Source organism: Xenopus laevis, chromosome 1L (genome assembly GCF_017654675.1).
Source record: "Xenopus laevis strain J_2021 chromosome 1L, Xenopus_laevis_v10.1, whole genome shotgun sequence".
In the NCBI taxonomy this organism is placed as follows: Eukaryota; Metazoa; Chordata; class Amphibia; order Anura; family Pipidae; genus Xenopus; species Xenopus laevis.
This window is the reverse complement of record NC_054371.1, coordinates 180,183,700-180,210,497: the sequence shown is the minus strand read 5'-3', so window position 1 is coordinate 180,210,497 and position 26,798 is coordinate 180,183,700. Positions and strand designations below refer to the sequence as shown.

Sequence of the window (26,798 nt, the reverse complement as noted above, 5' to 3'; positions counted from 1 at the left end):
CACTGTTACCCTGGAAGGCACAGCTGCCACATTCATATATATTGTATATATCTAAACAAGTAGTAATATAGCTGCACTTAAATTCTAATGAAAATAAACAGTATTTAGTAATGTTATCAGTTATAATTGGTGCTTAGTGATATACTTTCTGTCACATGACTCACTTAAACGTATGTGTTATAATAATAATGTACCCCGTTGTAAAATATGAGGATATTAAAAGTCATCCTGGAGTTCCATGACTTTTATAAAAGCCTTATGCTTTTATGTATTCATGGTACTGCTCGGTAACTTATAATATATATATATATATACAGTATATATTGTGAATAAATTACCCCCTATTGTAAGTATAATGATATTATAAGTTACCAAGGAGTTGACCACAGTAAATGCTATAGATCACAGGCCAGTTCTACGTGAAATACCATTTTAAAAATAAGCTCTTTTGACTTTACTAAAGGTTTGTAACGTAACCTGGCCCGGCGGGGCTGCTCCCTTCTGGGTTTATGCCGGCGGGGCGTGACGTCATTACGCTATGGCTCGAAAATCAAATGAATTTAGAGGGGTTTTTAATCAAAACTCATTGCCCGTTGTTAGGTCTAACTTGTTTAGTATCTGGGTGCCATTCCTGTCTGTTTTGACTCCTTGACTATTCTGAATTCTGCTAATCCTCACCCTTGCCTGCCTGACGATTTTGAATTCTACCAGTATTGACCCTTGCCTGCCTGACTATTCTCTGAACAATGCTTGTACTGACCCCGGCCTGAAAGACCTTGCTTGAACTCCACCTGTACCGACCACTGCCTGTCTGACCCCCCACGTACCGACCCCGGCCTGCCTGACTACGCTTTCTGTCTACTCCTTGAACTGCTGCCGTCCAAAACCTCGGTAACGACCGTGCCCCTTTGCTTGTCCAGAACTCTTGCTTGGCTCCTCTCTTATTTAGACCTGGCATCATCTGAGTAGCTGAAGGCTCCTCCCGAGGCCAAAGGCGGCTGCTACTGGCGGAAGAGGAGCTCCGACCAGGTGCCTAGCACTTGTTCTGGATTTAGGGAGCCGAACATGACAAGGCTTCACACAAGCATATTTAAAGAATCATTTTCTTAGCTTGCTTCAGCCTCCTCCCCAGGGACATAGTATGTTAATGTACTTATAACGCTATAAGGTAATAAACAGAAGAGGTTATGTACTTTCATGAGAATTATTGGTCTAGTCCAGTCACCTACAGGAACCAATCAAAAGTTTGCTCTCATAATTTTATCTGCATAATTTTTCACTGGTGGAGAATATTTACTGGAATGGGCAATAGTTTCTCACTGTGGCTTTTGAGGCAAGGTAGCAGTCATGCAGGGGATCCAAACGTTTAGTTTTTCCCACAGCCTTCCTCTAGATTAGCGATTAGAGGGATAGATAATGCTTGTGTTTTTGAGAGCTGGACTGCTTGAGTCTGAATAAATCCTGTTCTACCAGGTAACTAATCTGATCCTCATGCCGATACACTGGCTACACAATTAGATGGTGAGGCGAGAGGGTGAATGTGAAGAGTGCAATCTAGAAAGTACAGAATGGAAAGTGAAAATAATTAGCATTTCGGTTTCATGTTTAATTTGAAAATTACTTTTCAAATATATACAGCTTTTAATATCTGAGTGACAGGTCCCCTTTCATACAATCATAGTTCTTAGGACAGTCTTTTCTGTGTCCGTTAGGCTTTGTATACACATTTCCTAACCAATTTCTCACCAATGTGAGTAAGATATTTTATCCCTTCTCCTGTGTTGCATATCTGTCCTATGATTGGCACTTATACTACTGGAATAAGCTTAGAGAAAACCAGGACACCACTCATCTGCAGCATTAATTACCGGACATTACTTTACGAGAAGGGTCAAAGCATCAATATGCACTGGATAGAGGCTATATTAATTAGAACCCCAAGATGGAAGGTTTACTAAAGAATCTCAGCAACAGAAGCACTGTCAGATTTACAAAATCAGTGCATGACATGTCTGCTGCTAAACCTCTTCAACAGCCGGGCTAAAGTAAGCCTTAAACCCACACAGACACCATTCCATTAAAAAATTAATTCTGCCCACATTCCTAGAACCAGCTAACTATTCCATGCAGATTATAAATCTGCAGGTGGCACTGTGCAGTTAGGTAGGCTCAGACTGGCTCATGTACCAAGAATAAAGACTGTCACAAAGCCAGCGGCTGAAGTAGAAAGCATGTCTGTGATGACTATGTTTCCCTGTCTTTCCAAGTTCATCCTGTCTTGAACGTAGAGTTAGAAGCTAAGCCAGAATCTAAAAATATCCATGTTGCCTGCTGCTTAGTTGGCAAGCTTGCCTTTGCCACTTAGAGATGCCAGCACTGCAGGAGTAGATACACAAGCTCCACAGTACCTCCTCCCAGGAATAGTTAGGAAGGAACTACTTTTCCTTAGTGACAGACAAACAAAGTTTGTTGTATAAAATAATAGATTATTGTATATCCTACATTCCCTCCAAAGGATGGAAAGTGATAAATTCTGTCTATGCCAACTAACTGCTATTATTTTTTTGTTCTTTTTACTTTTGCTTTACAGATGCATGTAATATAATGACATAAATATCTACCAAGAATACCATGGTATATAGCCAGTGGGAAGGAAACAAGGGACATTTTGTCCTAAGAGACTTTGGGGGTAATGTAATAAGATGGTCAAGTAACCAACAACAACCAATCAACAGGCAGTATTGACTAGTCAGCTGTTAAAAAGCCAAACTTCTCATTGGTTGGGTATGGGTTTCTGGGAAAACGTTGAACTTGGAATTTATATTTTACATCTCGCTATAAATCTGCCCATATTTATTTTCAAGCTTTATAAAGCACTGGTTGCAGCCATATTGTTTTTGATTTTATAAAGTGCTAAGTTTAAGTAGATGTGCTGTTGAATGTGACATCGTTTGTACACATATTGTTACAGGACCCTACTTGACTGTCTACGCCATCTTTGAACCTCTTTATCAACTGAAAGTCAAAGCCTTCTTGACAATTGTATGGCCCCTATCATGCCTAAGGGTTCTACTGCCTTTTCATATGGTGTGGTCACATAGTTATAATATGATCCCCCAAACTTCTATATATTTGACAACTGGTACAGTGTATGGGAAAACATGTGGCCAGGGCTGTGGCAGTGTGGCTGGATGCCCACAGGAGTGGCTACTCATTAATATCCTCTCTTTCCTCATCTATATACTGTATACTGTTTTTTGTTAACTAAGTTAATAAGTTGGTTGTTCCTATTAGCTGAGAAGGAGCTTAACGTTGGAAAAACATCTAATTCAAAAATACATAGGAAATATTTACTAGTTCCTGCAGTCTGCCTGGTCACCTCTCCTACTGTTTTACCCACCTGTTTGTAGTGCTGCTGTGTGTGCATTGTACATTCTGCAAACTCTGCCTATTTAGAATTGGCAAATGCTTCTCTGCATATTTACAGTATAGTTATTAGCAATCTGCTGTAATTCAAGTGTAATATATCACTTTCATATCCAAGTACACAAGCATTTGGGGAGATAGAGGCACCCCAAAAGCAGAAAGGGTCTACTAAAATGCATATATTTATATATATATGAGGAAACATCAACTCAAAAGTTAAAAAGAAGAAGACAAATTGCAAATTTTCTTGGTATACCACTGTCTATCTCATATTAAGAGTACTTTACTCAGCAGCGTAACTAGAGGGGGGCGGGCCCTGGCGCGGGATGTGCAGCTGGGCCACGCCACTCTCCGTACACCCGGAAACGGCCGCATTTACCTAAAAACACAGTGGTGCGCGAGCTGCCGGGGGGCCCTGAGAGGGTGTGGGCCCTGGCCCAATCGCACCCCCTGCTCCCCCGGTAGTTACGCCACTGACTTTACTCTTATTTGAGATGGCCAGATGCACTAGCAACCATACCTGCAGTAGTTATGTTCTCCCAGGCCTCCCTCACCATTTGGATATTTCAAGGTGTTGTATGGATGCTGGAAGGTCTCGTTCCAGAAGAGGCAAGGCTTCCCACCATCTAGTGATGTCTGGTTCTGTGTCCCTCTGTAATCAGCCCCGTTTACAGTGTAGCACTCTAACAAACAATAAAACAAAACAAAAATTCTTACTGTAATGAGAATGCAAAAGGGAATCTACAACATTTTATTGAATTAGGCTGTGTAAAAGAAAAATGTGTTTCCTTAATAATGATGGTGTCCATTTGCATAAAATTATGCCTCCTAATACTGAAAAATGAACATTTCCTTTTCACCTTCATTATTTCATTGACACAATACAAGAAAATACTTAATATTTCTAGCAGGTTGTCTGATCTCCCTTTTCTGCAGCTTTGGTCTGGCCTAGTTTTATCAGGTGGTTGGAACATATATCTGACTTGAGCAGAATATGATAGTGTTGTTCCCTACCCAAGCAGTTGAAACTAATAAACACTATACACAGCCTAAAGGCAACCAATCAGTGTGTCAGGGCTCTTTCACACCAATCATTTTGGGGGGAGTCTTTATTTTATAATATTATAGTAAAAACTTGATTTTTACAATATTTAACTACTTGCACCTACCTGATATTTAATGATACAGACAGTGAGGTGCTTTATAAACTAGTTATAACATTATGAATATGAGCCTATGTGGTGCAGTGATTCCTGCTGACCATTTAGTAGACAACCATAATTCTAAAGCATAACATGCCGTGGGTCAAAATAGGGTTGCCACCTGGCCGGTAAAGATAATGGTTGATCCTAATGTTATTAATAGGGAAAAAAGATAAATATATAGGAAGGCCAGTATTTTTTTCCAGAAAAGGTGGCAACCCTATGTGGGTGGCTCCCAGCTGTCAGTGTGTAGCAGCCATAAATCCCTGAAATTTTCCATTTCTCCTCACACCCCTTGTTGCAACATTATAGACTATTTGCTTCACAGTTGAAAAATTGCCTGACAGCTGTAACAAGCACATCTTTCTTTTCAGCTTCAGTTTGTCTCTGCTAATTTCATGCAGAATCTCAAAAACAGTCACTAAAACATGAAGTCTAAACAGAACTGCATTACTTTGGTTGCACTGCATAACCTTTACAAGGGGACTCCTCAATTTGACCCTTCGCCTTTAGCTAACCCCATTATTATATACCTTAATGAAACCAGGAGACAGAGATGGGTGTAAAATGGCCGCCGCATTTATTCACATTTTATCAAATAAATAGGACCTTGCCAGCTTAACCCGGGGCAATATTCTGAAGCCAGAATTTAACAAGAGATCGCCAACATTAGAGAAGTTCAGGAAGTAAACTGCTTCTTGTCCTGACATCACACCCCTCTCTTACTCCGGACATCTCCTGCTTTAACTCATTCCTCCTCAGCTAAACACAGCTACATATGATTCTGCCCATCTCTAACCTAGACCAGTATAATCTGGCTGCTGGTCATTTAGATCGCTTGTCATGCAGCCCCTGCACTTATAGCTTCAGGGCTTTCCTTTCTGGCCCCTGCAACTGTTCCGATCACATTAATGAACTGCCCCATGGTCATGGGTGTACTGGAACACACTCATGGCGGAGATGTCAGAGGAGTAGAGAGTCTAAACAGCACTGCCTAAAATCATCAACACCATGTGAGGTTTTTCAGCAAGAGGCTGCAGGCACCAATGCAGTTCCCGATTATTCAAAACAAAAAGGACTTCCAAGCGAGAGGAAAAACTGTGAATAACTTAAAGAATGCCAGCAGCAATAACTTACTTTCTACTAAACAGATTTTGGCAGCACAAAGATGGCTGAACTTAGTGTTGTCAGATGTTAAACACAACCTATGGAACCAGCTAAATTCCAAAATATATATAAAGTACCACAGGCAGGCTCTGTCTCTCACCACCCAGACCATTCAAAGCTTGAGATGTCAAAATACAGCTCTCTGCACTTCACTCTGTTCTGACACTTACAAAGAGTTTTATCGGATGTCATAAATAGTTACAGTACAGTAAATGACCTAGTGAGCAGACACAGCATGGAGAATGCACAGAACACGACTTTACTACATATTTATTAATATGTATGGACTGGGAGCTGCTGCACTGCTGGTTTCATCCAAGGCATTCTTTACAGACAGCATTCAAAACCAATGTGATCGATTGATCTATCAATCTATCTATTGAGAACTATTCATTGGGAAATTTGAAATCTCAGCCAAGGGGTCAGTGTGCCAGCGCCCTGTAGTAGAAGGCCTAGAAGACTATTACTATCAATTCTAAGGCCCCAGTTTCTGAGAAAGCACACAGAGCATACATGGACATCACACTCATCTACTTCCTTCAATGGACTGCACAGCAAAAAGCATGCTTCAATAACAATGTGTGTTCTTTGCCCACTAATCTATCCTTTATATTCCAAGCATAGATGCAAAGTCAAAAAGTGCCTCCATCCCTGTGTATCTTTTTTGACTAGATGTATTACAGGTATTGGACCTGTTATCCAGAATGCTCAGGACATGAGGTTTTCCGGGTTAAAATTCGGATCTCCAAAATTTGGATTTCCATACCTTAAGTCAACTAAAATAACATTTAAACATTAATTAAACCCAACAGGATTGCTTTGTCTACAGGATTATTTATGTTTTAGTTATGATTAAGTACATGGTACTGTTTTATTATTATAGAGAAAAAGGAAATCATCTAAAAAAAAATTAATTATTTGATTAAAATGGAGTTTATGGGAGATGGACTTCCTGTAATTCATCAGCAGGGAGCATCGAAGGGAAACACAAATCCGACCCACGCTTAAACCATTTCTAAGGCCACAAATGTCACCCAGATTGAGTTGTTGGCTGTAAATCAGACGTTTACCTGAAGGTAAAGATACAAGTTTCTTCTTTTACAAATTGTGGGAAGTAAGAAAGCGTGTAAGCTGCCAGGGATCAAACGGCTGTGCACTTGTGAGACTGCTCTTATTCATTCCCTAAGCTTTCCTTTGTCTGTACAAATACTGTACAATGTGCTGGGCATTGCTCAAAGATCTAACAAGCAGCACTGTCTTTCATTAAAAAGCATGTTAAACAAATTAGGGTATCAAACCTGCACTGGATGCAAAAATAGCTAGAACTGTTCCACGACAAAACAGAACTGACTTTATTATAACCAGTGTCTGCTTTCTATAACACTTAGGGGCAGATTTATTAAGGGTTGAAGTGAAAATTAGAATTAGAATTTTCAAATTTTTGTTTTGGTCAAATTTGAATTGTGAATTCTCCAAACTCCGTATGAGTTTTAAATATAATTTTGAGATGTATCATACTCTGGCCCTTTAAGAACTTGAATACGATGATTTGCAACCTAAAACCTGCTGAATTACTGTATTAGTCACTGGGAGAGGTCCAGGGATCAATTTGGTGATTTGGTTTGCAGCCTTCCTGACATTCTCATTTTTTTCAGAGAAAAAAAAACAGAGAATCTAGTTTTTATAATTCATATCGAATTTGATTCGAGTTTTTGGGTCGTTTCAATTCGTCCAAGTTGAAAAAAATTTGATTTCATGAATACAATTTGCATTTCAAATTTATGGGAGTTTTAGAAAACTTGAATTCAAAATTGGACCCTTGATAAATGTACCTCTTAGTTACTGAAGAATTACATTTAAAAGGAGTTTTAAATGTGATTGCTATTGAAAGCAATTGCAGTTGGTTTATACTGAAACAAGGTTGCCTTAGCCAGCTCTTCTAAAGTCAAAACTAGATTTGCCACAATTCTTTGCATGTTTTGTGATTCCCAGACCTGTAAATGAAAATGATAGACATGTGCTAGGCATTGGGGTATATGGCTGGGATTGGCTGAATACTGATAGTATTTTAGTTAGTACTGTTAGTTTTCCCACTTTATAGCAGAAATTCATTAAACTCACAGTATGGAATAGCACTGGTTATTCACACAAAAAGTCTGCACAGCAACATTTCGGGTACCATTCTAACCCTATATCAAAAAAAAATTTTATTTGGGTTAACATCCCCTTTAGGTATACATTTCAATAACTATACTTTACAACTTAATCTGTATATAATGAACATAGAATGGTTGCTTCGAATTAGATTTGGTTTCATGATGCAGAATTAAATGTTTGGGTTTTACAACCCTTTTAAATAATTACTAGGCAAAGCCCATAACCTATAAACATAGGCACTATATCATTATCAGTGTGTCACTTTCCTTTCTATTGATGAAGCACCTACATTATTGTCAGGAAAGGGTTAAGCGACTAACAAGTATAAAGTACAATATGAGGCAGACAGCTATTTTTAATGACAAAAAATTGCCTCTGGATTCATAAGCCGCTGTCGAAGTATATATAAATGTTAGGTATAAATAAAACATAATAACAAAGCCAGTTCTGTTTTTTCGTGATGAAAAAGAAAGGGAATTTGTCATTAGGAAAAGTAAAAACAAAAAATGTAAGTGTTCCAAAGTAATTAAAATATAATGTACTGTTCCCTGCACTGGTACAACTGGTGTGTTTGCTTCTGAAACACTAATATAGTTTATATAAACAAGCTGCTGTGTAGCCATGGGGGCAGTCAGTCAAGGCTTCAGGTTATTCTATTACAGAGATTATTGGATATCTATTAAGTAACCAGTGCCTTTTCTAATTTTTCAGCTTAAATGGCTGCCCCCATGGTTACACAGCAGCTTGTGAATATCAACTGTAGTAGTGTTTCTAAAGCAAAAACATAACTTCTACCAATGCAGGGCAACAGTACATTATATTTGAATTATTTAAAAATGCTTTAATTTTTTTTGGTGTTACTGTTCCTTTAAAACCATTAATGGAACAGTTCAGAGTGAAAATAAATAGCCTGTGAAAAATAAAAAATGTTTCTAATATAGTTAGTCAGCCAACAATTTAATGTATGAAGGCTAGAGTGACTGGATGTCTCACATAATAGCCAGAACACTACTTCCTGCTTTTCAGCTCTCTAACTCTGAGTTAGTCAGCGACTTGAACGAGGGCCACATTGGACATAACTGTTCAGTGAGTTTGCAATTGATCCCCGGCATTCAGGTCAGATTCAAAAGCAAACAGTTATGACCCATGTGCCCCCCTTCCCTCGAACCACTCATTGGTTACTGCCTGGCAACCAATCAGTGGAAACCAAGAGAGCTGAAAAGCACGAAGTACTGTTCTGTTGTGTTATGTTAGACATCCAGTCACTTCAGCCATTATACATTACATTTTGGGCTGATTAACTATATTAGAGACATTTTTTTATTGTGCACAGCCTATCTATTTACCCACTTTTTATTTTTACATTACAACATCTGATGTTGCTGTTGGCTACCCTCCCCTTGCTTAAAATCATTCATTATATGGCAATCTTGGGTGCTTGTGCTGTCTTTGATCTGTTACTTACTATACTGACGTCCCATAAATCTATCTGTCCACTAATGGGCTGCATGGGATGTTTAGGCAAGCTCCATCACTCAAACAGGCCATTATTGTATTAGAGAGGGTGCAGAGAAGGGCTACAAAGCTGGTAAAAGGTAAGGGAAATCTTAGCTATGAGGAAAGACTGGCCAATTTGGGGATGTTCATGCTGGAGAAGAGGCACTTATGGGGTGATATGATAACTATGTATAAATATATAGGGGGATCATATAATAATCTCTCTAATGCTTTATTTACCAGCTGACACAAGGTCGCCCTTTCCGATTAGAAGAAAAGAGGTTCCGCCTAAATATTCGGAAGGGTTTTTTTTACAGTGAGAGTTGTAAAATGAAAAGCAATGCATATTTTTATTCTGCACTCACGTTTTAAAAACATTATCCATTCTAGTGCTTAAGCTTGATCCCATCTTTTTGGTTTACTTGCAAAGGCTGATGTCCACAGGCAACTAAACAAGTTTAAGGTAGATAACACAGCTAGGCAACAAGGCAGAAACACTTGAAATGTGCACCTACAAAATGCCAGAAAATAATAACAAGGCAGTCTATGAAACTAAAAACTATAATAATACCAATACCAATACAATATGGTTCTCACAGATTTTACTCTGAGGCAATTCATGTATTTACTTGTCAAGACTTGCCTTCAGAAAATCCACAGTAACAAATCCGCTGGTGTGACATAAGGGTCATCTGAGTAAGTATATTGCATAGATATTCTTATAAAGCACAGTAAGAAACCTTTTATACTTTGTGAGTGGGCTATGTCAGGGTCACTATAACCTCAAATCTTCCTGCTTAATGGTGCTTAGTAAAGAAAATAATTATTTTGCATCATTTATAGTATCACTCAGAAGAGATTGTAGTGCTAAGAACGGTTTCCACTTCTGACCCTGTTTAAATGGTCCACTGTCTTTGGCTCTTGTCAGAGAATAATACAATAAAATTGCCAGAGGAGGAGATAAAAAGACAGTAGTGGTCACTCAAGATTGTTCAAGAACTAAATCCCTTGGAGTTTCGTTATATATGCTCTTTGTAATCATTTCTCTAGAAACAACCTAGTTTTATAACTGTACATCATTAAACTAGAAACCAAAGCACGTTATTCTGTTTTAAGCAGAAAAATGTTGAAAAAGGTGTAAAAAGGCAATATTTACTGATATGTGTATGACAATTTTTCAATATTGATAGGTCATTTATTATTACATAAACAATCTGTTGGTTCATGGTCTGTTGTAGGAATTCATTTAGAATTTATAGTTTTCCTTTAATGAATTAGTTTAAACACTTCTCCCTTTACCCATTTATTGTGACAGTTTTGGCTTACAGATAAGCAAAGGTCCTTTATGCAGGGGCCTATCTGTGCATTAGTATTGTAATTAACTACTCTGCAAGAACCAACAGGCTCGAAACATAAAGTAGTTCAGTTTTTCATAATTTCATCAACAAGCAAAAAGTATGTTCAGCTCAAGCCCAATGCACTGAACTTATGGCAAACAAAAGGGTATACTTATACTGTCCCTTTAAAATGAGAGCTAAATGAATGTAGACTTGCATATTGTTAACCCTGATTCACAGAAATGCCATAATGAAATTATAAAGAGTGCAGAGACACAAATCCAAATTAAGAAGGATTGTATTTTATTATGAAAACGGGGTTTATATTAGAAAATAGACAGTTTAGTTCATAATTAACATTCTTTCCCGGGACACCATGATGGCCTACTTGTTTCAGAGGGAAAGGGGGTTATGTCAAGGTTATACAAATAAAATTAGAACAAGATGTATATTGTTAAAAAAATAAAAGATAAAAAGAGGATTGTTAAAATCTCCCTCCTGCAACATATATTACTGCCTCTGCTAAAACTGTCCCTATAATTAAGTTTCTTTGTAGCCTTCCTTCTGATCTCTTGCTGCACTCCTGTCCACAGTCTAATGGATTCCATCTCCCTTCCTGGTACATCTGTGGTACGTCTATTCGTCAGGTTGTGTGAAGTTTACCTGTGAGGTCCAGTCTTACAGATTTTATAGCACTTTATTCCATCTGCAGACAGTTCCCTAGGGAGGCATGAATCCCTTCTGCTTGTGGAATAGCCAAGAAACACAGTGAGTAGAGGCCCAGGAGAGATTCACACAGGAACTCATTAACAGTCCATCTGAGACATTTTTGGAAGTGGAAATTGCTGCTAAGAACTCAGTTGCCACTGGGCAATTGATTAAAGCGGACAAGTGCTTCTGGGAACACAGTGCTACTCTTTATATGCGTGTATAAACACAAGGACTCTAACCCGTGTCTGTATAACCACCATTATACTGAAAACTTGCTCTCAGTGAGAAAAAATATTCATTCCCATTTTTGTCATGATAATGGTTTTATTCAAAATCAGTCTTATGTCAAAATATATGCCATTTCTTTTTCGGCAAATATATTATAAGAAGGAAGGAGTAGGAGGCAACAACATAAATACTCCAAAACAGCGCTTAAAAGTAAAATGAATATAAGTTACAAATGTGCAAAGAGACAAAGTATGAGCCAATTTGTTTTAAGCTGTTTGGAGGGTTCATGGCCTCTTCAATCATTTTCTAAATGTTGTACCCATTATGTCTAGGTGCACTCCACTATCAGTGATGTAAAGTTCGGGAATTTGCCCCCCCTGGTCCTCAGCAAACCACAACACAATCTGCACCCCACCCCCGCACGTAACAAGCCAGTCGGCCAGCAATGCCATAGAGAAGACCAGTGGGCAGAATGGAGGCTAGAATTCTAAAAATGGCCTGTAGGGTCGCCACCTTTTCTTCAATAACATGCCTAACATACAGTCATTTAGCAATTTCCAAAATCCTTGAATAGCCACAAGTCTGAACTATGGTGGACAAAGGGCAACAAGAATTTTGGCCAGTGTTAACTTGCATAAATATAGTACTTAAATGATTGAGTCTCTGCAATGACAAATCTGTTGCCTTGCTCTTGACTGGCAACAATTACTATTCTGTTCTGCACGTCCAGAAAGGCATTATGAAAGGGTTAATAAAGCTCTGGTGCTCTCAGCTTGCCCTTAATAGCTGGAATATTTAGCAACTGGAAAGAATGTGTCACACACCATAAAACTGTAGATATTTAGAATGGTTTTGAGATGAAGCCAACTGTCTTGAAAGTGAAATACCCCATTTCAGTTTTAGGTCCCTGCACTTGCCACAGGATGAGGTTAAAACTGTTAATTACAGGGGTCAGTTGCCTGAAACCCATCATCAGCGGAGAGACCTATTTATCTGGCAGGGTTTTTAGCTACAAATATTTTCTCTGTGGGGCGGAGAGCGGTTCCATTGTTGTATCATGCTGTAGGTTGTGATTACAAACAGATAAAAGGCAATTTTCCACCCCAATAACTGCGTCATTTGTATCATTGGGACAGCCAGCAGCACAGAGATAAAAATGTCTCTGAGTCATTTCCATCTTGTTACTGTTAAAAACTTTCCTATGGATTTTAGTAGTCTTTTATTCCCACAGTTGTGCGAAATAATCATCCAGGAAATTCATTATTTGGGTTGTTTGCAAAAGTTCAAAACCCCGTTTTGTGTCAGTGATGGGAGCATATTGACTAGTGCTTTTGTGCCATCTGCTTCTATTCAGTCATTGTAAGGCCAATGGCACCCTCTTCTCTCCACTTGCAGGTGAATAGAAGCAACAGCTAAAAACGAAAATGCAGGTTGATCTCTTCTCTGTGTAGCTTCACTCAATGCCTGTCAATGCAGCTACACACAGAAGAATATAGAAGGTGATACGCTTCTCTCCATCAACTTCCAAAACACAGACAGAAAGAAGCGGCCCATACTCACTGTGTGCCCTAGGCCTATGGGTTCTTGAGATGTTTTGTTGCTGTTCCTATTGGTGCTTGCAATTGGCTATGATAACAGTGAAATTCAGACCTAATGTTCTCATTAGCTACTTGCTCCAGGCTCAAATGCTTTTTATACCTGTCACCCTAACCTCTCACTTCAAAACTATGTGACTTTAACCATCATCACTAATTTTTGAGAAACATAATAGAGAGAAAGCAAACCATACTTACCTGGACCTCTGAATAGAAAATTAAAACCAGCTCTTTATATCAGTGTTAATTAAATGCCATTAATGAGAAAGGTTATGATGTAAATTTCTCTTAATAAAATGGGTGTATTCTTCCTTCCTAAAGGCATCATTGGAAATCAGCAATCATGTGTAGTGATCAGTGAATCTGCCCTGTTTCAGTTCGCTGAAAAATAGAGGAAATATTCACGAAACGATTCAAAAATCGCATAACGAATTGAAATCAATAGGCGTTTTACACGCGACAATTTTTTACACGCTTAACAATTATTTTTTTTTAACCATATTTTTTATTGGTTTTAAATCACAATACATGACAACATTAGACAAAACATACCTCAATAAGACAATGCGAAGGATACAAAAATGAATCCCAATGTTACAATCTGTGACAAATAACAAAAGATACACTGTGCATCTGTTACACCTCCATAAATAGATGCCACTAGAGAAGGGGAGCATCATAGTCCCACGCACATCCAGTACAACCCTAGATATGCAAGACAATCAAGAATAATATATACATGTAAACTACTCTTTTACACAATAATCAAGTATGTAAAAGAAAAGAAAAGAACCTCGCACCATAGTTGCAGAGTGACACCACACCCCCCCATGAGAATCCATGGTTTACTGTGGAATTTGGTCATGATATGAATCCCAAAGATACCAGTCCTCCATAAAGGACATTGAGTTATCGTGTAACAGGGCGGTTAAATATTCCATTCTCCTTATTTGCTGTATTTTGTTCACTAGAGCTAACGTAGTTGGAGCCGTTTGCACCTTCCAATGGGCCGCAATCAAGCACCGTGTACCCATCAATATATTCCGTGCGACTTTTTGAATACGCTTGCCGACATTCCCAAGCGGTAGCCCCAGTAGATGGGTTAGAGAATCTTTCGCTATTGTTAGGCAAGTGATCCTTGATAATATATCGGTCGTTGTGTCCCATAGCGGTGTTATAATTGGGCAAGTCCAATAAATATGAAATAGCATCGCTGGGCTTTGATGACAACGCCAACAATTAGCTGAAGTGTCTGGGAAAAGTTTATGCAACAAAGCAGGAGTATGGTACCACTCAAATAAAATGTTATATATATTCTCCTTCATGCTGGTACATATTGATGATTTAGTTGCATTCTCCCAGATTTTCCCCCATTGTTCTATGGAGATGGGAGTGCCTATTTCTGATTCCCAATGGATCATGTAGGGGTGTGGTGTCTCCTCCACTTGCCACTCATTAAGAATATTATATAAAGTCGAAATCAACTTTTTTCTCGTTACCATATGCATACAGAGATTTTCAAAGTACAATGGGGTTTGTTTCGTAAGAATCGGGCATAAGGAGCTTACATAGTGCCGCAGCCTATAATACATGTAATCCCTCATGCCCTGCAGCTGATAGGCCTGTATCAACTCAGTTTTCCCCAGAAATTTGTTAGTTTTGGAATCAAACAGCTTATATATTTGAAAAACATTAGTATGTTCCCACATTCTAATAAAGTGCCCCTCCACACCCATACTAAAGGCCGGATTAAACAAAAATGGTGTTAAGGGGGATGCAGACCCAACAATTTTTTGTCATTCCAAACTCAATGGCCGTTTTTTTCTTGTGATGACTTTTTTTCTTATGGCGACTTTTTTGTCTTAGTGACTTTTTTGTCCAAATGCATTGGACATTTTTTCTTATGGCGACTTTTTTGTCTTGGCGGCTTTTTTGTCACAGTGAATTTCTTTTTGCCACAATTTCACAAAAAAATAGCAGATGGCAAAGTGTGTAATTTCGCAGTGAATCCATGCCTGACGAAAAATTGGTTCATCACTAACTATGTGCATTGGAAGCGGGAAGAATGCAAAGGGTTTGCGGAGAGTTGTGGTTACTGTGGACAGTGTATATGGTGCCAGTGACCCTTGGTACTAAAGTACAACTACAAATAATACCTATAAAACTGCAGGTTGGGTTATAAATAAGGCAATACATGATTTTTTTACTCTGACCTGCCACCACTAATTACAAGTCTATCTGTAGTGGCTTTGATCTATAGGAGGCTGAAGCCTCAAGTGCTCTCCCATATTAAAACCTAAGTCACCCGTCTTACCTCCCAAAAAAAGCTCTTCAAAGGCATACAGGTCCTATCAGGTCTGTTACTAAAGGAACAATTTTACTTGTACGCAATGTTTTACATGCACAGCAACATACTGAGGATGTACATTTGGGAGTGAGTAACGTATGCCACCCTTTTCTTCATGCCTTTAGAAAGTGACATGGACCTTTTACAACCAAGACCACACGCACAACAAAGAAGACCCAGCAGTATATATTATCTTCATAGTCTGCATGCCCTCAGTGAAGCCCTGTTCAAACTTCTGGATCAGATATGGTGTCCAGATGTGTTTATGGTTAAACAACCCAAGCAGAGATTGAAGGAAAAAGGATTCACATTCCACCATAATCTGTGCCAGTCCTTCAAGTTAAAACAGTTATTGTGTGTTTGTGTTTATATACACCCTTGTGTTGCCTGCAAGGATAATCATGGCATTAATTTATTCTTGACAGAATAAATAAACAGAGATCGGTGCATAGTCTCCCTCTTTGCCCCTCTAAATTCAACTTTAACAATTGGGTCTTTTACCTACTAGATATCATTGTGTGTAAACTATTTAACTGAGTTTAATTAACATTGTACATTTTTCTTGTGTTTAAGCTGAAAATAAAGCAGTTTGTGGGAAAACCCATTTTCATATAAACCAGATGTTCTTGTATGTATTATTATTTTCATGCGGAATTAAACTCCCTGGAACCTTTTAATTTCTCACTGTGAGTAAGCACACACTGGTTCTTGTTAATACATTGGTGACCTGGTACTTTGCAGTACCACTGATCAGTTCCCAAGGAGGCCACACACAGCATTATCAGCACAGAGTTTAGCTACTTTGAACCTTGCAGCCCAACCATCAGTGCATGCATGTCCCATCAAAAAGCAATTTGGTCTGACCAGAAAAAAAGTTCTAGTGTGTTGATGACTCCTGTAGATTCTTGTGTGGAGCATTATCAGACTAATTAACAACAGCATGCCAATTATGTGTTATTCAGCTTGTTTTTGTAAGCTATGTAAACATCTTTGTGTGTGTCTGAATACCCAAGCATTCACCATGGCCATGCATGGCTACCTTAAAAAAGCTCTCAAAGCATCTGTATACAAACACACATATATTATCTTGAGTGAAATAAGCACACAAAAATATGCAACCTCACAATTCCACCTTAGCCCGGCCTGCGCGGCCAATTTAAATGTGAGCAGAAGCTTCATCCAAGTTTCTTACTGGTCATTTGACAAGCCTGATTATCTACATAAATGAAAAAATTGTGCTTTATATAAAAATGAATGAAATTCCATAACAAACCACAGAATTGATGCACAGCAGGTGACACTGAGCTGATAGAACAGGTATTACCACTGCAGAAAATATACAAAGCCTGTCCAACTCTATTAATGCCACCATGAATTATAAACATTTAATTTATGTTTACATTTAATAACAAAAAATAATTACTATGCCCTTTATTAAGTCAAAATGACCATATATTAACAATGTGTATACTGGCATGCATTAGAAAGTAACTTTTGTAAAGAAACGTTATTCTGCAGTCCCTGGTCGCACACTCGTCTGGGGAACATTCCTCTGCAAGCAATTTACAACATGATTCATAATTATCTTATTAAAAAATGCTGCGGCATCTGTAAATCATTTCTGCATACCAAAATAGCACCAAAGCTAAGGATTCTTTCCTGGCTCTTTCCCACAGATGGAAGGAGCTGTGATTGTTTCTCGCCTCATGCTAGGCACACTTAGGGGCCTGATTTAATCTTGATTGCCAACATAGATATTATTTTTATACTAATAACTGAAATGTTACTCTTCCATTTTCAAAACACTTTGCAATCACAATCAGGTCATGCTTTATTGGTCTATAGTTCATGTTAGAATGCATTCATAGAGCTTGATTTTCTAGAGGCTTAGCAGTCTAAGTGTTGTCCTTTTCTCCTCAAATCCTATATAAAATAAACTCACAGCTAATTTAGCCACCACTGAAATGGGAACGTAATACCTAAAATTAAGAGATTAAGCAATATGCTTTGAAACGTGTACTGCTGGGACGTATCTGTTGGCTGTATGCTGCTGGCTAGTTCTGAAGTGGAGTCTTGGGGCTCCCTCAAGTGAAGTCAAACTACATGAGCTGTCCAGGGTGCTGGAGAAAGAACATTTTCAAAACCCCCTTATTACATGTTTTGTAGCATCTGGACAACAGAATACATTGTTGTATTTATTTGGCTGCCTGTCCACAACCTCACTCATAAACTCCCATTATTATTATACCACCTCTAACTAAAGCTGGTCATCCATGGGCAATTTGACCACTTCCAATTTGAACTCCCCAACTTCCTCCTTGACAGATATATTGCTGAAAATCAGTCAAATGTCTATTGGGCTATTGTGAAAATCCTGTCATGTTGAGAACTGCATGGGCACGTTGATGTTTTCCTCTACCAATGGTCCTGTATTGTCCTCTGTTATGATCTGATATGTGGCCCAGGAGCCAAACAATCGAATCTGCCCAATTTGGCCCAGTATGACACAAGTCATCCGGGGTGCACACCCAGGTCTGATGGTGGATAGTTATACCACCGTGTTAGGTGTCATATATTCAGTATGAAAATGTATTTATTTTCCAAAAAAAATGAGTAATTAACTTTTTACTTTTGCCTAGGCAGGGCATTAGCTATTAATATTCACAGTATTGTGTGAAGATTTTGAATATTGTCATACTGTGATACTCTACACAACACCATAAATAAAACACAGAATGGCAGATTGCCTATTTCAGACCAAATGCAGAAAACAGAAATTAAAATTCATAATACATTAATTAATTACATACTAATACATACTAATTTTTAAGCAATTTCACAATAGTTTGCCTAACATATACTTATTCTAAGTAATTTTGCTTTGTAGTGGAAATCTCTACTCTTAATTGCAACAATGTGACAATTTGAAGCACATAACAAATTAACCAACTAACTCTGGAAATGAACCTTATTTGCTATAACTTTTGGCAGAGCAAGAATCTTGGGAAACATGTGGGGCTTTTTTGTATCATATAGTAAGGTACAGCACCCAATTAATATCATGGAAACCAAATGTATATTAAAAAAACAAAATACCTGTTAGTTTACTTTCTTACAAGAGGGCATACAGTAGTAAATATTGGGTCATAAATAACTGGGTTTCTACAGGACCAATTTTACAAAAGGTAGCAGGTTTCAGCATTGAGATGAGAACAGCAGTGGTTAATAGTAGTGTTTAGAAAGGAAAAGGCACTAATAAAGTCTGGTGTCCTCAGACAGTGCAGATAAAACTATTATCCCTGTAAGACTCTGGCATAAGGGAAACTACAAACTAGAGTATGTAATTGATGCATTAACTGGTCCCCACTCCCCAGTACATGAGCCAGCAAAGGGGTTCATTGTTCAGTTTTGCCAATTGGTCTGGATTGGTGTGAGGACCACAAAGGCTCGGGTCTAGGACAGGGAGATTTTATGGTCAGAAGTCCACTCTGCTGCATTTGCTTTTTTTCGGAAGCTATGGGGAATGGGCAAGCAGGAAATTTGCCAATTTACATTTCCAACACACCAATGCTAAAGTGCTATGGGACCCGAGAAGGAGCACCTGTGCATGCACAGGCAAGGGAGAAGGGGGTGTCTAGGGAGAGAAGAGAGAACTGTGCATGCATGCAGGGGCGAGCAGTGTAAGGGGGCCAGCCTACAGATGCACTTATTGTAAATCTGGTGCTACAAGCCAATCTAGAGCCATTTGAGAAGAGGAAGGAGGGAAGCTAAAGAGGGCAGTTCAATGTCTTAGGCAGAATTGGTGATACAAAAAAGTGGAATAATAGGTTTTAACTTAGCGCAAACTAGGGACAGGAGCTGTTAATAGAATATTAGGCAATAAAGATTGCTGGTACCAACCTAGTCCAAATGCTCACCTTCTAGCAGGAACCCTCAGGATCAGGTTTTCCCAAGAATGCTCTGTATACAGTTACATGTGGCCTGTGTCTAGGCCGGCATCTTAGAGCAGTGGTACACGAATGACTATATATTAAAAATATATCTCCCACCAGAGCTGAGAGGGAGTTGGTACCTCTTATTTTGCTTTTGGCATGTGTACAGTATGCAAACTGTACTGCACATGTGCCAGTTGCCAAACATATGGGGAGGGGGAACGGTCAGAGATCTGGCACACAGCACTGATACTACTCTACTCAGTCCCCAGGGCTCACCTCAGTCGGTATTAATTAGGATGACAAATTATTTAGTAAATTCGCTGGATTTAGGGTTAAGAACACATCTGCCACTACTCCTCTGCTGGTCTTTGCAGTTAGGCGCAGTGAACTATAGACATAAGCTCATAGATAATTAATAATGTCTGTTTAACTTTGTGTGCAACAAATAAACCTCTTATCACTGTATCTGCCAAGAGATGTTTATGACTCCTTCTAACTGTCAAAGCTGTTACTAATGCACTCTATAAAACAGATTATACATTTGTAAGGTAAATACACAATATTCCTGTACTGTACATAATGATCTCTATGCTTGAATTGAGTCACTACACCAACGCCCTTACACCCATTCCAGTGCTCCATACAGACCTGTTTCAAGAAGTATTTGTTTCCTTTTTGTTAGTGACTGTTCCCTCTCTTCTTACCATATTTTGTTTTGTTTCAGCAATTGACTTTCAAACTGAAAATCACATGATAATATACTAGCTTTTCTTGTTGGTGACAATGTCCTTTGTGCAAAAAAAAAAAAATCATTTTGGTTTCAGACATTGCCTTTAGTATTAAACAGGGCACTTATTGGGAAAATGTATAATTTTTACTGATCATGCAAACTGGTTACATTTTTCAAGAAACATAGAACAATTTTTCAAGATACATAGAACAAATTTTCACTGAGTTTTATATTGCAAGTGGTTTATTACGGCCAAATAGATAACACTGACACGTATTTCTAGTAGCAGTTATTAAACTCCCTGTCTAAAATAAGCCTCATGCAAAATGTCACTAAATCCGTTATTAAATATTCTGCAATTCATTTTGACAGCCATGATTCTGCCACAATGAAAATACCTTAATCCTTCTATCAGCATTATAGAGACCATTGTGACTGGTCTCATGTAAAAGCCATTTTTTACCTGAATGTTAAAATACGTATATACTCTGGACATGTAATTAGTCCATCTTTTGGTCTGAACTCATTCAAGAAAAGCAAGGAGCCCTTGTTAATGAATTTTCAGCCTACAGGCACATCTGCAATGAACGACTGTATTATTATAGGTGTATTGTAAAACTTCCTTTGTAGTTAAGAACGTTGGAAGGGACAGGTTCTCCCTTTTTGTTTTTCATACCTGTTCAGGGTGCGTCTGTTTGAGATAAATTCTCCTTTTTATTCTTTCTGTCTCACATTTTTTTTGTGTTTCAGATTTCAAACATTCTTGTGCAAACGGCAATGTTTGCAGAAGCTTTGGAGACCGGTTTACACACAAGGCTGTGTCATTGCTCTTCCTCACATGCTACAAAAAGGTATTTTATGTTGTTATATTGCCATACATTGCATTTTTATACTTATTCAAACGTTTCAAATAAAGTATATTTTTACAATAAAAAAAAATTTCAAGAAGCCCGGAGCAACATTTATACTATTTATTCCTACTCAAAAAAACAGACACTGCTTCAAATTACTTAAATAAATCACATGTCAAGCTCAGTAACGTAACTAGAGGGGGGCAGGCCCTGGTGCGGGACATGCAACCGGGCCCCCCCTCCGTACGCGGTTTTTCAGCAAGAATCAGCGGTGCGCGAGCTGCCAGGGGGCCCTGAGGGGGTGCCGGCCCTGGCCCAATAGCACCCCCAGCTCCCTCAGTAGTTCCGCCACTGGTGAAGCTTGTCTTGGTTCTATATCAGCTACTACAAATATAGTCTGCATTTTTAGCACATTCCAAGCATTAAAAATGCCACACAAGTTTAGGTTAATATTATTTACTTGGAGCAACATTTAAGGGTACAATGATACACCTTCAAACACAGTCAGGTAATTAAAGGGTCACGCCTCTCAAGCTACATTTTCCAGTAAATCCCACCCACTTTAAGGATAACATTTGGAACTGGATAGCTGCAATGTATGCAATGATTTTTGTTATGCAATTACTGTTGCAGTTGCTTTTCATTTAAAGCATGTTACAATGTTATTGACAGTTGCCAATACTCTGCAGGACGGGGAGTTCAAATGCTTACATGAAAAAATGTCAGCTGGAGAGGGTGTGGTAATGCAGCATATGCACCCACATTTCTTCATGGGCTCTGACCAGTGTAGTGTTGGACTGGGACACCAGGGGCCCACCAAAAAACCTTAGACCAGGGGCCCACTCTCAGTATTATTTTCTTCCTCTCCTCACTCAACCTCTGTTCTCCTAGTCTCTTTCATTACATACTATAATCTATCATTCCATTTATTTAGCCTCTGTGTTCTCATAGAAATAAGGACTAGCCATAAAATAGGTCAAATGTTTAGCAGCATGAGGTCCCACTGATACCTGGGCCCACAGGGAGTTTTCCTGGTATCCCAGTGGGCCAGTCTGACACTGGACTAGTGTAATTCCCACATGGTTTTATTGCCATGTCTATTGAATCTGTTGTGTTGGACAAAACATCAAGGGGTCTGCACCTTTAAAAATGAAACAGTATTATAACTCAGCAGCCAATGACTAGTTCCAGGTCTCAGTCATATGAAACATAACTGCTTACAAGGTTTTTACATTGGCCCAAAGATAAATGCATGTATCCAAATTCAGTGCACTGTTACAATTTAAAATTGGAAAATATTTGCGTACAAAAAATAGCAAATAGTTCAAGTAGCAGCAGCTACTACCATATATTAGGACTATGTCCAAAACTAAGGGAGTGAAGACGGCTAATATTTGAGTCTAAGTTTCTGGAATCCATTCCAATAAATGGAAAAAAGACGTTGCTAGGCAATGTGCAGCTCTGGAGCAGATGCGCTGCATGGCAATCAAAGCATTAGATTACTGTTAGTATGTTATAAATGAACCTATTTAAAGCAACTTTTCAAATGGCTTTTTTATTATTTATTGTGTGCGTGTCTGGAACTATTAGACTTCTTGTTCTGTCAGTTTCAAGCCTCCTGCAACTGCAAATGCTGTCTGGTTGTCATGGACACTGACCCTTACAAACAAAAACAGACTATGAGGCTTTACTTTTATTGTATTTCTTATTTTTTGTTCCTTTTTTTATTCTACTTCCATTATGATTTCTAATCTTCTGCCTAGTTGCTAAGATAATTAAAGGGATGGTTCACCTTTAACTTTTTAGTTAACTTTTAGTACGTTATAGATTAAAATGTATCATTTTAAGCAACTTTCTTTTTTATATTTATTGAATTATTTGCCTTCTTCTTCTGACACTTTCCAGATTCCCAATGTTTGTCTCTGTAAGGATACAAATGTATTGTTATTGCTACTTTTTATTACTCATTTTTTATTCAGGCCTCTTCTATTCCTATTCCAGTCTCTTATTCAAGCCAATGCACGGTTGTTAGGATTATTTGGGACCTAGCAACTTGATGGATTTTGGTCTTTTTTCAACCCAATCTAACTACAGTAGATTGCTAAAATTACTAACTGGAGAGCTGCTGAATAAAAAGCTAAATAACTCATAAACAAAAGTATTTCAAAGTAATAATAGCTTTTTAACTCCAGAAATGGTAAAAAAAAAATCAGTCAACTTGCACCTCTATCCCCACCACAAAGAAAATATTATGGGTGCTGTTTGTAGTGATGTTATTTGTCAGTCCATTGCATTCAGCTTCTTGTTTCCCATACATGGCAAAACCTACTACTACTAATGCTATGTAGAATCTATGTATGGTGCCAGACCCTCTGCGCTGCAATGTGAGCCCAGAAGATTTTATATTTCTTAGAACCCTGCATTCCAATTGCTCTGGTTTCAACTTGCTCTCCAAAAAACTGAATGCAACATGTGCACACACCCGTAACTATTATTGTGATTTTGGTACTGATATTTCAGATGAAGCCTAGGTGTTGACTGCGAAAAGCATGTAAGGCCTTAGTGTGATTTGCTTCAAAAGTTACATGAACATACAATTTAAATTTTTAGCATATATATATATATATACTGTATAGATCATATTATATTACTTATAACATATATTACTAGGACAGATCTACTTTAGTGGTATTATGTATATATCAGATTATGTTTTGTCCTAAAGAGCTGTTTGACAGCTGCAGCAAGTTGGTATTTTATGGAAAAACCCTATAATTTTATTGTTGACAAAATATTGGTCTCAGCTTTTTCAAAACAATGTTGTGACTTTACAAAGAGACATTGTTGCATTGTGGTGAAGACTCATTACTGAGAACAAGTACTGCTTTTTACTAGAAGTTCCCACAAAAACTCTGGATAACTAAAAACCTCCCCTGTTGAACCCAGTGCTATTTAGGGAGAGGGCTGATTAGTTGTACATACCATAAAAATAAGACTCCATGGTGGCAGCACCCAGCTGTTTAATAGAAAGGAAATATCTGCCACAAACCAGCATCAGTGTAACTAGAAGATACTGGTTTCTGCAGCAAAGTATTTTATGGTCCCTCAAACCATGCAGAAGGAATTAGCTGTCCTATTAACTTGAATTTAAATAGCCATGTAAGTATATTTTAAAACAATGTCAAGGCATCTTCAACTTCAGTCTAATGTCTAAAGGAATGTATCTGTGTTTGCATCTTCATAGAAGACTGTAAGTTCTATGTTACAGGGACTTCCTTCCTACTGTGTCTCTTACCATCGCACTTCTGTATATTTATACTTATTTTATTACTGTCCTCCCAATGTTATCTGTACATTTGAAAGCTTTGAAGACAGTGAAGAACAATGGCAGCTATATAGGCCCTAATGTGTGTAAAAGTGACCATACACGGGCCAATAAAAGCCTCTTCAGATTAAAGGTGGCCATACACGGGCAGATTAATGCTGCCAGTTTCGGCCCCTTCATTGGCCAGATTTCAATTGGCCAGGTTTTGGAATCCTGTCGGACGACAAGTGCATCAGCACTTTTAGGGCCAAAGATCAGATCAGCTCAATTTGGCAAAAAATGTCAGTGGCCAAATCTGGCCAAGTTTCACTCATTTAAATCTTGCTAAACAAATGGATCTGGCAATTAGTTGGCAACTTATTTTACTAGGAACAGACTGTCTATTGGCTTGCCAACCAATATCCGGCTAAAAATCTGCCTGATATATTTCTAGCAGATTTTCCATCAAATATGGGTTTGGGAAAGACATTGAGTAGGCCCCATACACAGTCAATAAACTGCCAACTTAGTCTGAAGATTCAATTGAGTTTTTCTCAATGATAAAATCAACCACCTTTTAAAGACTCCTCTCTATAGTCCTTCTCCTAGCAAACTATCAAAGCAGACTGTGGTGTTTGTTTTAAACCTGTCAGCATGAATTGCTTCCATCTGTTTCTGGGAAGTTCAATGCATCCAGGATAAACTTTCCTCTGGGTTATAAAAGGTCTGATTCACTGTTTGTGCCTCACGGTTCATTTGGTTATTACTGTTTTTTTATTGTGCATGTACATTGTTTTGACATGTTGCATTCGTCCCTCATGTTTTCTTTCCTAATCATGTATCTGGTTGAGAAATGTGAAATCTGAGAAACAACCCAGTTACTCATAGAACTTCAAAGGCTAAAGGGATAAGGGATCATGAAACCAGGAACGTTTTCCTCTGCCTGTGTTTTAGTTACACAATGCCAAGCTTTGATCATACCTCCCAACTGTCCCTTTTTCGGAGGGACAGTCCCTCTTTTGACAGCTCAACCCGCAGTCCTTCATTTGTACTGGAAAGTCCCTCTTTTCTCTGCACTGAACAGCCAGAAAAAGAAACAAAGTTTCTCACTTAATTGGCTTTTAGCAGAGAGCCCAGAACAACTAACAGGTGCAAATAAGATACTTTGCAACAATTTTGAGACACAAAAACACAGTTTAGATAAGGAGAAATATTTTCAAACTTTCATAACCTGCCAAATTTTGTAAAACAAACATGGTAATTAGGGGGTGTGGCCACAGAAAGGGGTGTGGTCAAAAATAGATTTTTTTTATTGTCTTGGTTATTTGTCAATACAGTTGCAATAGAACACAGTATTTGTTTTTCCTTCTGTTCTCTTAAATCAATGTATCAGGCACTGGTTTTTCAACCTTCTCCAGGACTGTTACTCAACATGCTAGCAACATTACCGGTATTTCAGGAGTCAGGGGGATAAATAATACTGTTAGTACATAAGATACACCCTCATCCTGTTAGTATATACATCTGTTTACCATAGTTGATAAAGGTCTAAATATGTGATTAACACATTGATTTTGCACAATAAAAGATTTTTTTCATTTTTAAGCAAGTCCGAGTACTGAGTCAATTCTGTGGATGTGCTTGCCATCCATATGGAGGATTTTTTCGTGTGCCCTCCATGACTTAGGTGGTATATAGAGACAGATATATATATAGATGTACAACACTGTTTTGTTTAAAGGGGAAGACATTTTTAGTAGCTCAAGGCACAAAATGTCTCAATCAATGTCTCAATTAATTGATAATGGGTTGAGTGCAGAGGACCTCTTCTGTTTGTATGAATTTTGTAGTCACAGCCTCATTACACCCCGCTTAATGGTTTAAAAATTAGCAGTGAGCACAACTCAGCCCTGAAACCTGTTATTCAGAAAGCTCAGAATTATGGGAAGGCCCTCTCTCACAGGGGCAGATTTACTAAAGGGCGAATGGGGCTTTTGTAATGAAAATTTGCCAAAAAGATAATTTGCAGGGACATTGCCAATTTACTAAAATTCACTAGCAAAAAAAACTTAGCGCTAGAGAAGTTTCGCACCATTTCAACAGGCAAATTTTCGCTCAGGTGAACAATCATTACTCCACAAATTTATCAAAGTGCGAACTTTCCAATATGATACCCTTACTGGAGGGGGGGACCTCTATTGTCTGCCACATACAATGCTGTTTTGGCACCTCTCCCTGGAAGGTTTAATAACACATCAAAGCTCCAATCATACTAAAACAATCAACACCTAATTTAATGACATCATTGTGG

The 26,798-nt window shown here is 38.3% G+C and overlaps 1 protein-coding gene across 1 annotated transcript in view; it reads right to left on the bottom strand.

Moving 5' to 3' along the window:
- The window catches only part of kremen1.L (kringle containing transmembrane protein 1 L homeolog), a 96,137-nt gene that overhangs the window by 40,222 nt on the left and 29,117 nt on the right, over positions 1–26,798 (bottom strand). Inside the window, exon 2 of the mRNA XM_018263857.2 lies at positions 3,947–4,109. Within this exon, the coding sequence (XP_018119346.1) occupies positions 3,947–4,109 (163 nt within the window). The remainder of the gene's footprint in view (positions 1–3,946; positions 4,110–26,798) is intronic.